This window comes from Corapipo altera, unplaced genomic scaffold, assembly GCF_003945725.1.
Source record: "Corapipo altera isolate COAL_440 unplaced genomic scaffold, ASM394572v1 65, whole genome shotgun sequence".
NCBI classification, from domain to species: domain Eukaryota; kingdom Metazoa; phylum Chordata; class Aves; order Passeriformes; family Pipridae; genus Corapipo; species Corapipo altera.
In genome coordinates this window covers 12485270-12498719 of record NW_020884891.1, presented here as the reverse complement: position 1 = coordinate 12498719, position 13450 = coordinate 12485270, and the positions used below count along the sequence as shown (strand labels likewise).

The 13450-nt window shown below is 38.6% G+C and overlaps 1 protein-coding gene across 1 annotated transcript in view; it reads left to right on the top strand.

Moving 5' to 3' along the window:
- Positions 1-31: 31 nt before the first annotated feature.
- The window catches only part of FMR1 (fragile X mental retardation 1), a 27835-nt gene continuing 14416 nt past the window's right edge, over positions 32-13450 (top strand). Inside the window, 7 exon segments of the mRNA XM_027645264.1 lie at positions 32-273; positions 8271-8323; positions 9136-9229; positions 10266-10337; positions 10610-10758; positions 11762-11855; positions 11964-12080. Coding sequence (XP_027501065.1) covers positions 223-273; positions 8271-8323; positions 9136-9229; positions 10266-10337; positions 10610-10758; positions 11762-11855; positions 11964-12080 — 630 coding nt within the window. The 5' untranslated portion in view covers positions 32-222.

Below are 13450 nucleotides of genomic sequence, written 5' to 3'. Positions count from 1 at the left end.
GGCGGCCCCGCGGCCCGGAGCGGCCGCGCCGAGCGCCCACACACCCCCCCCGCGCTGCCCCCTCCTCAGCCCCACGGGCGGCCACACCCCCCCGGGCTCGGCGTGAACCGAGCGCCCCCGCCCCGCACACACACACCGCTCCTCCCCCGCCTCCTGCGCCGGCACAGAGAAAGGGAAGGGAGGCGGCGCCGCCGGGCCCGGGTCTCCCGCACCGCACACAACATGGAGGAGCTGGTGGTGGAGGTGCGGGGCTCCAACGGGGCCTTCTACAAGGTACCGGGGGCTCGCGGCCGGGCCGGGCCCCAGGGGAGGGAGCGCGGCCGGGCACGGGAGGAGGAGGAGGCGGCGGCGGCTCCTCCTCCCCGCGCTGAGGGAGCGCGGAGGCCCCGGGGCAGGAGGAGAAGGAGGAGGAGGGAGAGCGGGGCAGGGGCGAGGCCGCGACGGGTCCCTCGCGGTGTCCGCGGGGAGCGAACGGGGCCGAGGGGACGCGAGGCCCGTGAGGAGCCGGAGCGGGGAGGCCTCGGGCCTTCCCCCCTTTGTGGGAAGGGGAGCCCCGGGCCGCCCTGCCCCGGCGCTGGGCGAGGATCAGCGCCGGGATGGGGCATTAATTGCTAAATCCTCAGCTTTTGTCGCTACTTAAGGAAAGTCGCTCCGGCCGTCCGGGTTTGCAGGAGAAGCTGCACTGCTGGAGCACGGCCTGCACGGCGGGGAGGAGGGGGGACCTGGGCAATACACATTCCTGGTAAAACGCTGTGGAGGATTCCTGCTCCTGATGCCATGGCAGGGGTCGGTGACTGCTGGTGTTAAAGAGACCGTTGCTTGGCCAAATATATGTGTGCTGAGTCGCTAAATACATTTAATTATCAAATGTGCTTCTTACTGAAGCTACTTAGAGGCATTCCGTGTTTATTTCCAAGCCCTTGTGCTTAATAAAGCCATCAGTGAGCCTTGAACATATATAACGAGCACTTAATATGTTTATTAATACCGTGTAGTGTTGTGTGGCTTTGCATGATTTGGGTTGTGTTAATCAGCTTGTTAATAGGGGTATAATTTGTGGTTTTACTCTAATCACAGGAAAATAAATTTCAAGCGTGGTGGGTTTGGGCCTACAATCATTGCCTGTTATCAACACGCCAGAAGCAGCCATGGATGGGTTTCTGCAAGTCTCCCGTGGTTTAAATGTTCCTGGGACTTTAAAAATTGGGCCTAGTTATTGTGCGACATCCAATATTTATGTTAGCAATGAAGGAACAGGTAGAATTTCACACTCGGGTGTTCCTGTGGTGAGCCAGGTAGATATCCAGACGATACAGTTCCAACACCTCCCAGTGTTTCTAAGAGAAAAGGTCTCTTAAAGGCTTATTTTTAAAATATGTGTGATACTGTCTCTTTCTGAAAATAATACCTTTTTTAAAAAAATATATATGGTACAAGTGCAGTGAAGATGGTAAATAAGCATCCTGTGAGTTCACAGTGCTGTAGTTGAAGTTCTAGATCTGTGTATTGCTTGCTGGAATTAAATAATTTAGCACTTTTAAAAAATCAGTTTTACATTTTTAAAGGTACAGTATTCGCTCAGGAAGAAAGACAAGGAATAAATTTGTTGCACAGGACAGCTTTTAATGAGGCTTTTATCCAATTCCATGAGAGTATTTACGCAGTGATGTGATAGAGATGATGGTAAAAATGACATGGTGCAATCTTTAGTGACAAATATGATTGAAGAAACTTGGGAGAATTGGAAGCTTCTATGACTTTTACTGTTTGTGGTGAATTTTGACGTCATAGGGCCCTGTACTCCTCTTGTGTAGGTGAAAGTTTTGTTTGAGCATATGTTCATGGGAGCCTGTTTGTGATAGTGTATCCAGGTTATAGCACAGACTTTGCCTCCAAGTTGCATATCACGTTTGCCTTTGAACTTTTAGAAATTTTGATATGGGAGGGGTTTTTTTCTCCTCTTAATCTCTGAGAGGACTTGGTTAAATTATCTGAGGAGACAAATGGGCACAGGGATTTATTGGTCTTCACCTGTATTACCTCTCTAGATAGAACATCACACTTAAGATAAATGCAATAATTCTAAAAAAAAATAAAATAAAAGCTGTTGAGTTTCTTTAAACTCATACAGAAATGTTCAGTGTAAACCAACAATTTTCCTCTAGTTATTCTACTTAATAGTTTTTTCTTCTGTCATAATGTCTGAGTATGATTCTATTATAAAGTAATTTATTTAAATTTTTTCTTTTGAGTTTTATGCCCATTTTGCAGGTGGGGAATTTGGTTGTAAAAAACCAATGTTGACCCAGCATAGCAAGAAGTATGTGATGATGTCAAGTGTGAATTTAATTGCAAGATGATTTTATTTATTTTCATTTAAAAAGTTTCTTTAGGGAGCCTCCTGAGAAGTATTTTAGAGCAGTAGTAGCACTTCAAACAAATCAAAAGCAAAACATTTATTTTAGTCAATATCATGGTTTACTGATAAGTTGTGAAGATTTCTTTGGCTTTAAATAATTCTGAAGGTCTTAAACAGAACATGTAAATGTTTTGGAAAAACACCCCTCTGTCTTGGTGCTGAGATGTGGAGGGGAGGAGTATGAGGCTGTTGGAGTCAGGAAGGGGCTGAGTGGCACAAGTAGGCACCTCATTGCTTCTTTGGGTTTTCATGTCCTCCTTGCAGGTCTCCTGGAGGACCTGAGCATTTTTGAGTGTACCCAGCAGCATTTTCATCTTGACAGTACAAAACTGGTGCCTAATGGTCACCTAAGCCCTGCTAAGGGCAGTAAACCAGTCTTGTCTTAATGTCCACGTAGAGGGCTCGTGTTCCACACAAAATGCAGGAGGTGGTTTGAGATGCATTCAGACCCAGATTTGAATTAAAATTTCATACTGGTCAGGTGCTCTGTGTTTCACAGAGTACTGGAGTGTCTTGATGTCACTGATGTAGTGGAGACTAGTTCTTTCTGAATGGAATTAAAGTATTGCTTGGTGAATACTTCATACTTTGATGATTTTTTTTTTTTCTCCTTACCTAAGATGAATTATTCCATGGAAAGTGCAGTGCAGTCAGTGGGCATGATTCAGGAATAATTGACAATCTGGTACCTAGAGATGCTTAGTCATGATTTGCTATGTGGTTGGGCCCAGAATCCTTGGAAAAAAAATGTTAGATTCCCTCACTTGTTTTGTGAAGTCTGATCCTACAAACCACCAGGACTGTGAGTCCAGGGGGAGGGAACTGCCTTTTTGCAGCTCACAGCCAAGTAACTAAATCTCGAAGATGTGCACTATTGGGGCATTTCTTTACAAGTCTTTTCTTATATAGGAGTAGTAAATGGGGTTTTGAAGTTCTTATCTCATTCACAGAGGACTATTAGACAGCCTTTGTCTAATCTTTTTGGAACTGGCTTTAGATATTTCCCTCTAAAAGGGGACATGCTGGATGCCTTTCCAACATGGAATTGATTTTTCTTTTCCACTTTGGGAGTGATTCTCTTGTGTCCTCTGCTAAAGATGGAAAGTGTGCTGTTTATGAGGCAGACAGTTTTGGAATGGTGTTTGTTGTTAACATCTATCTGTTGTCTGTAACCCAATTTTTGCCACTTCTTGCTCTATAACCTTGTGAAAATTTTCCACTTTTTATCCCAGTAGTTTCAGCGCTTTGCTGTTGTTTGCTGGGGTTTATAGATAACTCCATTGAAGCTACAACTGATAAAATCATTCATCTTTATTACTCCTTTATTACTCCAGGTCTCACTATTAACAACTGTTCCTTTGGCCTCCCATGGCCCTCTGTGTCCATTTTTTCTTTTCTTTCCTTTCACTGTTCCATACAGACGTGTCCTCAGCCAGTGTCTCCAGTCTCTGTTTGTGAGCCTGTCTGCTCAGTCCTTCTGAGGACAACAACCTCTACCCTTTTCCCTCTCCTGGTGACCATTTCTGTGACTATTATTCTTTCCCTATTCTGTTCCTTTGTATGTCCAGCCTTTCTCAGATTTGATTATCCACCGAGTTCCCTTTTGACATTCTCCTTCCAACAGGTATGACACGTTCAGAACCGTTGTGCTAACAGTAGATGCACGTGTGTATCAACGTAGCTTTTCTTTATGTTAAAAAGCATATTTTCCCTACTTTCCCTCCTTACAGTTAATTATCTTCCTTTATTAAAATGGTTGACAATGCTCACATCTGATGATGTGAGCAGACTTTAAAAAAAGCAGCAAAATTTCAGGGCAGCTGGAGCCTTTATTTGTTCCTTTGAAGTGTCTGTTATTCCATTTAGTACAAAAATAACAAATATGTTAGTGTTTCCAATAATTATTACTTTTTTAACAAATAATTGTTAAAATTTAGACTGTATCTTCAGCAGATAACCCTTCTTAGAATGTGAATGCCCATGTGTTTGAGAAATGCCACATTGTAAACTTTTTTACTTAATTATGTCTGAAACATGGAGAGAAATGAAATCATTTATGTGACTAAAAGTCAAATTTGGTGTAAAAAACTTATCACAGTTGATTTTATTTTTTTCCACATTAGAGAAGAAAGATCAACCTTTGCCATTGTAAAATGTGCTTCTGTTGACAGGTTGTTTTGTGTACTCTTATTTGATATTTCTGATATTAGCACTAGTGGTATCTCAGCTGTTGCATCCTTTCACTGTCCTGTTCTAAAACCATCATAGCCACTGTTCTGTCCCTTCATGGAGGTGCATTTCAAACTCATGAATATGCACCTTTATGTTTGAATTTCCATGCTTAACTTATGTTCTTTATTTAGAAAAGGCTGATGAATGATTATTGTACTTTTTGTGATACTTTGTGTGAAATCAGAGCCTCTTCTCTGCCTCTGCTGACATCTGGGGCTGGCCTGTCCTGTGTCTGTGAATTTGGCTTGTGGTGCTTGCATTTCTTTTTAGCATTGTGTATAACTTCACATGTATCACAGAACTGAGATAACCAAACAGTTCTGATAAGCAGTCATTTTGATTTTTCAAAGGCATTAATGTTTAAATATTAATTTTTTTAAAGAAAAATTTAGAAATGTTTCAGAACTTTCTTGTTTGTGCTTAGAAGCGTGAAAATATAGAGTGCTGGAGAGTCCAAATGCATTTTATGTGCTACAGATCTGTTTAAATATTTATATTGGAGGAAAACTGACATAATGCTGTGATAGTTATCACATCAGTTTTTCATTGTCTGTATCTCTGATATTTTTCTGTGTCACAGGAAACTTAAAAACAAGGAAAACCACCTTTCTGTGGGTAAATGGGATTAGACAACCAAATATTGATGACTGTTAACAATCATTAATATGTTTTGTCTGGTTGTTTTTAAGCATAAATATCACATGGAGGTGCCCAGAAGTGTTGCCTATATTGCATGTTTGAAATTAGATATTTGGCAAGGCATTGTTCACTTTGTAATTCATTAAAAATTTATTACAGTGAACTTTTTTAATTTTGCAAGACTGTAAATTAAAAGACAAGCCACGGTGTTATGACATCGACTTTTTTGGCCAGGATGGAGTTAAAAACCAGGTATTTGTGTGGTTGACTCTTCTGAACTTGATATAAGAAATTGTCAGATTTGTGTTTTTCACTGGCAGTGTCTGTGGTGATGCTGTCTGGGTACAGTCAACAGTTATCCTGATGTTCCTGGTTCAGGATGCTCCAGGTTCCTGGGCTGTGACCAAAGGAATGTGGAAGAACTGTTAAAGAAGAACTTAAGCAGGAGAGTGTAGTTCACTCTGCTTTCAGCCAGCTTTGTGTCTCAGATTTTTACTTTATCCAGATAACATCATTGCTGAACTGTTTAAAGGTCCAGGCTACTCTTCAGCTTAATTTATTTGTGGCACATGGTTTACTTATTAATGGTACATTTTAGCATTATCACCTCCAGTCAGGTATATTGCTGCAGTCCCTGGAATTCTGCTCAAGATGGATCAGATGCTCTCAGTTCTGGATATGAGATGTAGTCTTGCTTTTACCTGCTGTGCTTGTTTATTTTTCTGTCATTTCCTGGAATTTTTTCAGAGTGCTGTTTAGAGCACCTTTTGGTGTTTTCATGACTTCTCCCAAAATGTCTTTCATACAAGGAAAGGGGATTTATTTGTTTTTTGACATTTTATGAATGTGAGAAAATTGTCACCAAATTCTTTCTCAGGGCATGGTTTAGTGTTACTCTCACCTGTTTTCCTCAAGGCTACTAAGTGTTCCTGGCATCATTTCTGTTGAATTTGCTTTATGAAATAATTTCTGCTTTTGCATACTCAAGTACTACTAATAATGCTCAGCCCTATCCTTCTCCAGTCTGTGGCATGAAGGAACCATACTTAATACTTGGTAGTGATCATAGTATTTTTCAGGAATTAAAGGCATCTCTTTCAGCTGCATCTGTAAGAATAGGTGCTTCTGAGGTGCACATGACAGAGATTGGAAGAAATGTGGGTGAAGCCTTTTGAAGGTGATGTGTGTAATGTTGTGAAATGAGTCAGGACTATCACTGTATGGTTCAAAGGCATATCCAGTTGTGGAGTTTTCTTACAGAATACACAGTAATATGAAACATTAGGTAAATGTTCAGTATTGGGGAGTTGTGTTGCCTCTTTATGTAAAAAGCATTTCTGTATTACTATCAACATGATCTAGAGATGTGGCCCTTAATCTTCTTTATATCGTGTTGTTGAAAAGTGTCAGCTGTGCTTGTAATCCCCTTTGAAGGAATATCTTAGAATTTTGAAATACGTAATTATGAATACTTTAGAGACTCTTCCAAGTATCCTTTGGTTGCTAGCAATAATGAAGTCTTGTTCTTGAGAGTATTGAGAGGGGAGCAAGGTGTAAAATAACTTTTTGCTGTTGTCATTGTGGCTTTGCTTTGACTTCACTGTGGCATCAGTGCTGACTGTGTCTGAGTGATGACACTCATGCTCATGTACCACTTAATTTTAGAATAACCCATTCTTGGAATTCTCTGTCAGCCAACTTGCTGCAAGTTGGGAAATACTTTGGAATACTTTATAAAGCAAAAATACCAGATTTTTTTTTTTAAAAAACTTTTTAGATTCCATATGAGAAAGAAACTTTTCCCTTCTTGTAAGAGATAAGATCTGTTCTTGTCTTGGAAACGTGGAAGTGTGAGGGTAATAAAATGTTCCACACTTGATTTACTAATTCTTCTACATAAGCAGTATTTGCTGCTAAATTATTTTCAATTTACTGAGAATTGTTTGATCTCCTAGGATAGATTTCATTTGGTAGAACAAACTTTTATACTTACTTTTGCTCATGGGCTTTAATCTACCTACCATGCAAAGATATAGTATATGTGTACTAACAGAGGAATACTCAGCACTTCACCAGTTTGTTTCAGAAGTTCATGGAGATGCTTTAAACAATAAAGAAAAAACCACACAATCTTTTCATCCCTGGCTGACCTGTGGCCTCCACCATTTGAGGCTAAGCAAAATATTTTCATTGATAAATCCCAGAGTTCTTTGAGTATTGATCTTGCTGTTCCGTAGATGGGAGCAGGGGGGATGTTGAGAGTTTAAAGCTGAAAACTAATCAAACAAACATCGGTCAGTTGGGTGTCTAAGGCAGGAGGAGCCCTGGCAGTGCTGAATGGTAGTTTTGTCCTCTGTTTGTGGTGCCATGGGGGACAACACCACTGTTATCCGTGCCCAGGAGAAAAAGGAAGGAAGGCTGAGGAGCATTTATCTAAAGTTTGTGCACTGCAGAATTAGTGTGATGAAGTAAATGTGGGCAGAACTCTGCTGAAATGGGTATAGATGAGTTTTCCTAATGCAGTATTCAAATGTGTTTTGAGGTAAAAGAGAGAAGAGACAGAACTTAGAGGTTCTGTGGGGGTTTTTTAAGGAATACAGGTGTTTAATTTTTATGCCTGTCTATACATAAAAATGTGATTATAAAATCAAACATTTTAAACTTTCCTTATGAAACTATTCAGAATGCTCTTGTCATTTCTTAGTAACCTCTCCTGTTACTTCTCAAAAGTAGAAAGAATGTATTCATAGCTTGGGCATTCTGTTTGTGTATCAATATGCTGGCAGTCACAAACCCAGTGAGGTTATCAGCTTTCAGGATGTGTTTTGTGTAAGTCTACTGCAAAATTAAAAGGGCTGATTTGAAAGCACACTTGCATTGTGAGTTTCAATATTTGTGAAAGAAAAGTGTTATGGAGGTTTAAAATGATTTTTTAAAATGTCCACAAGCAGACCATAATTATACCTTGTTTCCTCCCCAGGCATTTGTAAAGGATGTGCATGAAGATTCAATAACAGTTTCGTTTGAAAACAAGTAAGTGTATTGCTGGTGTTATACCTACAAATGATAGAGTATCAACCTTGCATTTGATTAACCTAAATATGACTTTGAGTAGCATTTTTTAGATACACTAAACTTGCTGTTTGGCTGTTTTAGAATTAGGTTCAGTGTCTACTTTGTGACATTTCTGTATAAATGTTTTTAATGGTTTAAATACTTCTAAGTACAAAACTGGGAAAATAAGCATGTTCTTGAATTTACATGATGACAACCCATGTTTGAATAAGTCAGCAGTTGTCCCATAATTGTCTCTATCTCACGTGAATGTCTTATTTTAGTTTTAGCAGATTGCATTATTACGAAAATTGTTCTCTAGATAAGTGTGGAATACCAGTCTTCTAATCTATAAATCAAATTTACCCAGTCTCTGTTAAAGAAACTGAAAATTAAAACTGTATTCAGACTGAATCCTGATCAAGTTTTCATAATCTGTGGTAGAAACAAAGAAGAAGAACATACGGGCTTGTTTTGAAGGAAATGTCCAAATGTGTTATGGAATGTTTAACCTATGTTTCTAATGGTGGTATTAAGACCTGTAATTGTAAATAGAGTAAAAACTGCTGCTGGATGATTTCAAAAGACTGCAGGTGAAATCAGGGATTCATTTAAGATGCTTAATGGTCACTTAGATGTGTTTTTTTATTATGTATACATTGGATCACATTAGTATGCACAGAAGGCCCACAAAGTTTAAAAAGTAAAATTAATGGATTGCTGATGTTTCTGATTTCTGTTTATGAAGAAAATGAAAATGTTTAGGCCATTCACTGTGTTTTTATTTGTAGCTGGCAACCAGAGAGACAAATACCATTCCATGATGTGAGGTTCCCACCACCTGCAGGCTATAACAAAGACATAAATGAAAGCGATGAAGTAGAGGTGGGTATGTGTGTGAGCTCCAGACACAACTCTGAGAAGTGAGAGAACTTGGTGTGAAAAATGTCAGCCAGGCCACTGGAAGGTTTGCTTCCGTGTCATGTGCTGTCACCTCCTTTGATTCCAAGCACTACATGAAACACAATGTCAAGCACATCATCAAAACCAGATTTTGGCAGTTGTGAACCCCACAGATTCCATGTAGCAAAAGAAACCCATGTAAAATTCCATGTGGCTTGACCTCCATGCTGAGTTACAAACATGATTGCTGTTTCATTGGTTACAGATCAGTCCTTTATCAGAACTGAATTAATTTAGAAATAGATGCTGGACTGTAGTTCTTCAGCTGTAAGTTAATAATGTCTCTATTAGTAAAACTTCATGCTGAATGAAATAATTTGCATTATATGTGTGTGTACATAAAATATAGAAATATATGTGTATATGTAAATAATTACGTGTATACATTGGCTTTAAAGCAGCACATACCTAAAACCTCCTTATTTTATATAATTATAAAATGTATAATTAACTGAAAGAGAACTTTCAAGATTTGCATGTTTTGTAAGTTTATTTTCATTTGAAAGATAAGAAAGTAGCAAAACTTATTTGATATGAATGTGGCTGTTCTCATATATGTGCTAAAGAAGTGTAACTGTGTGTCCTCTCTTTCACCCACTGGTCAGCAGACCTACACACAATTAAAAATACTGTTGATTAAATATTAACAATTGTAGAAGCCTGAATTATCTCTCTTTGGCTGTATGCAAGACTGAAGCAACTAATGCCAATAGATTGGGTACAATATTATTTATCTGTACAATCTTGCATACATAACTTTATCCCTGCTTGTATTTTCAGTAGATAGGTCAGCTGTTACCTGTTTGCTGTGTGGTGCTTAGAGACTTTCTGTACTAATGGACTGTGTACTTTATGTACTAATACATTCTACTGGATTTTGTTCCTGTAGAGTTCCTGATCATATTAATGTCAGCTTTTGTGATGTCTTTTAAGAATGTAATGTATGTATTTTGTTTAGGTTTATTCCAGGGCAAATGAAAAAGAACCCTGCTGTTGGTGGTTGGCTAAAGTGAGAATGATAAAGGGTGAGGTAGGAATATGCATATATACATATATATTTTATATTTATTTATACTTTATTTTCCCATTGTTTTCTATCTATATATTGATGTGCATGGTGTTTTTAACTAATCTCTCTTCATCTCCCATCAGAGATTGGGACAGTTGCAATTACCATTAACCTCAACCTGAAAAGTCAAATTTGACTTGTGCAGTTAACAAAAGTACCTTTTCCCTAATAGCATAATGCTCACTCTTGTTATAAAATGTGTGGCTTGGATGATTTTATTATTTTTATATCAGTTCTACGTAATAGAATATGCAGCCTGTGATGCTACATACAACGAAATCGTCACCATCGAGCGCTTGAGATCTGTGAACCCCAATAAACCCGCAACAAAAGATACTTTTCATAAAATCAAACTGGCAGTTCCCGAAGATTTAAGGCAAATGTGAGTACAAATGTTTCTTAGTAACTTTTTTCCAAATGTGGGTAACGTTTGGAACCTGAGGCAAGAAGGAATAAAGATGCTTTTCACCACTCCAAATGAATTTTTTTTAAATTTTCATGTAAGAATATAGAAAATACAGATGTTGACATGGTTATACTTCAGAAATAGATGATTTTTTTTAATTACAATTTAGTCTTGGAGGAGGAAATGCTTTCTTCAAGGTTTTAGGTTTGTGTGTGATATAAGTTAAGATTTTTATTCTTACAGCTGTTCAGTAATATGCACAGATTAATGTGAACTTTTTTTGTCCATGTCAAATTATAATATGTCAACTTTTGGTTCTGGGAATAGCTGTACAGTAATCAAACCTCCCAGAGTATGGTACAGAACAGCTAGTTTTCTCCTAGAATGTGGACATGCTGTTCTCATGTAGATATAGCTCTGAAAGTCAGATTAATATTGACTCCCCTTGTTTACCTTCAGATCACTTTCTGCTTTTTTTGAGATGCATGTTGTTGTCTCAGTGTGGAATGAGCTATAAATTGAGGTTAGACTAAAACTTTCTGCAGTTGGTGTTGTAGTACAGAAGTTCACAAAGTAGCAAGTGGACAGAGGAGGCCTGGAGAAGCCAAATGCAGCATGAGATGAGCACAAGAATGCTGCAGTGGTTACAATGAAATCACATGTTGTACTGGTTCATGATGTGTTTGAAATTTTGGTCTTGCTGATTGTAATGACTGTAGCTTTTTAATGTAGTTTTGTTTAACTTGTCATTTCGCAGATGTACGTAGAGAAAATTTCAGAAATATTTCTAATCCTACTTGCATGAAAACAAATGAAAGAACAATGAGTAAAATAAATGATAAAGAATAAAATAGCACCTAAAAGGGAGAGCTTGGAGTATCTTTATTTACATTCTTTGTGTTAAGGAATTAATCTTTTTGGCTGTTAACCAAAAATGCTGTGGTTATTGTTTTTAACTCTGTAGCATTTTTATTCCTAGGTGTGCCAAAGAATCTGCACATAAGGACTTCAAAAAGGCAGTTGGAGCTTTTTCTGTAACATACGATTCTGAAAACCACCAGCTTATTATTTTGGTAAGTACAAAGATCTTACTGTACCATTGACAGTGGTTTCTTTCAAGAGTTCATAAGTAACCCACTTTGCTTTATTACTGATTACTGTTTTCTTTATTGCTAATTTAGTCAATCAACGACGTAACAACAAAGCGGGCAAACATGCTGATTGATATGCACTTTCGAAGTCTTCGTACTAAGTTATCCCTGATACTGAGAAATGAAGAAGCCAGCAAACAGCTGGAGGTATGTTGGTGGTTTTCCCTCAAGTGATTTGAGTAAAAGAGATAATAAAGAAAACCTTCATGCATTTCTTAGCTGGTACGACTTGCACTGGGGTGAAATAATGGTGATAGTGGAGGTGTGAAACAAAAGGCAGGTGGAGGTGTCATCCAACAGACATTGACAGTTATAGGGCCTGTTCTTGCAAAGGCTCATTTTTATCAGCAGGATTTTGGGGGGGGGATTAAATACAAATGCATAGACACATGTACACATACATTTTTTTCATAGTTTGAAGCAGAAAATAATTAGCCATGATTACATGAGTAGTGCCACCTATTTGATAGCTTTAAAAATAGATAGCAGTGAATATGTCATAATACTGACGTGGACTAGGACTGGATCTAGCAAAATAGCATAGTGAGGCTGGTGTTGGTAGAGTGTACGAAGAGGTAGGTTCATCTATAGATAAAATGTTAGGAAATAATCTACAGCAGATACAGCTTCTGATATTCCTGTGACTGGAGAGTGGGTGTTGACTGGCAAGAAGCTTGAGTCATACTTGTCCATGGGTTAAAAAAAAAAAAAGGAGTAGGCTAGGAAATAAGGGGTTCTTTATACATCAGAATTAACATTTCTTTATGATTTTTGTCCTATCTACAAATCAGATAAAATAACGTTTCTGAAAACTTTTTAGATTCACTGTCAAGAACCAGAGGTACCACTCAAAGTACTGTAATTCAGTTTTATATGGATGAACAGCAGCAGTGTTACTGCAGGCCCGGGTTTCATCCCCCCCTCTCCATCCCAAGGGTTATGTCTGTTTGGTTTTAGTGTGAAGTGGGATGTCACGTAGTAGTTCAGGCCTCTTGTATCCAGTGAGTGTACTCACTGTTACAAGAAGTTCTCAGTTCTGTTGTCCTCTTCTTAGTCTCCTGATTTCTGTGTTTCAGAGCTACAATCCAAGTTTGTTTGGGTCTTGATTTTTTTTAATACCGGGAAAGGTCCAATTTTTCCTCATTGGTGTTGCTTATTGAGCACCCCGCTGTAGCTCTTCAGTAATCATTCTTCTTTATCTTCCTGCAGAACTGACAATTGTGTGGGCAGTTTACCTCTTGAAGTGCAAAGTATTATTTTGGAGGTGGGAAGAACAACAGCCTCTTTAGAGCTAATTCTCTTTACATGCCCCCACAAGTGCATGCACCAACAACTGTTGTCATTGATTCCTTTCCCAAACTAATCTTGAATTCTTTTTGTCATTGTAACACTGAACCTTTCTGCTGCTGTGAAGGTCTCGAACTCTATTTGGTTCTCACTAGAAAACCATTATTGAACTTCAGCTTCTACCTAAACAGTGCTTGAATGAAGGTTGTGAGACAAATATATACAGTTAA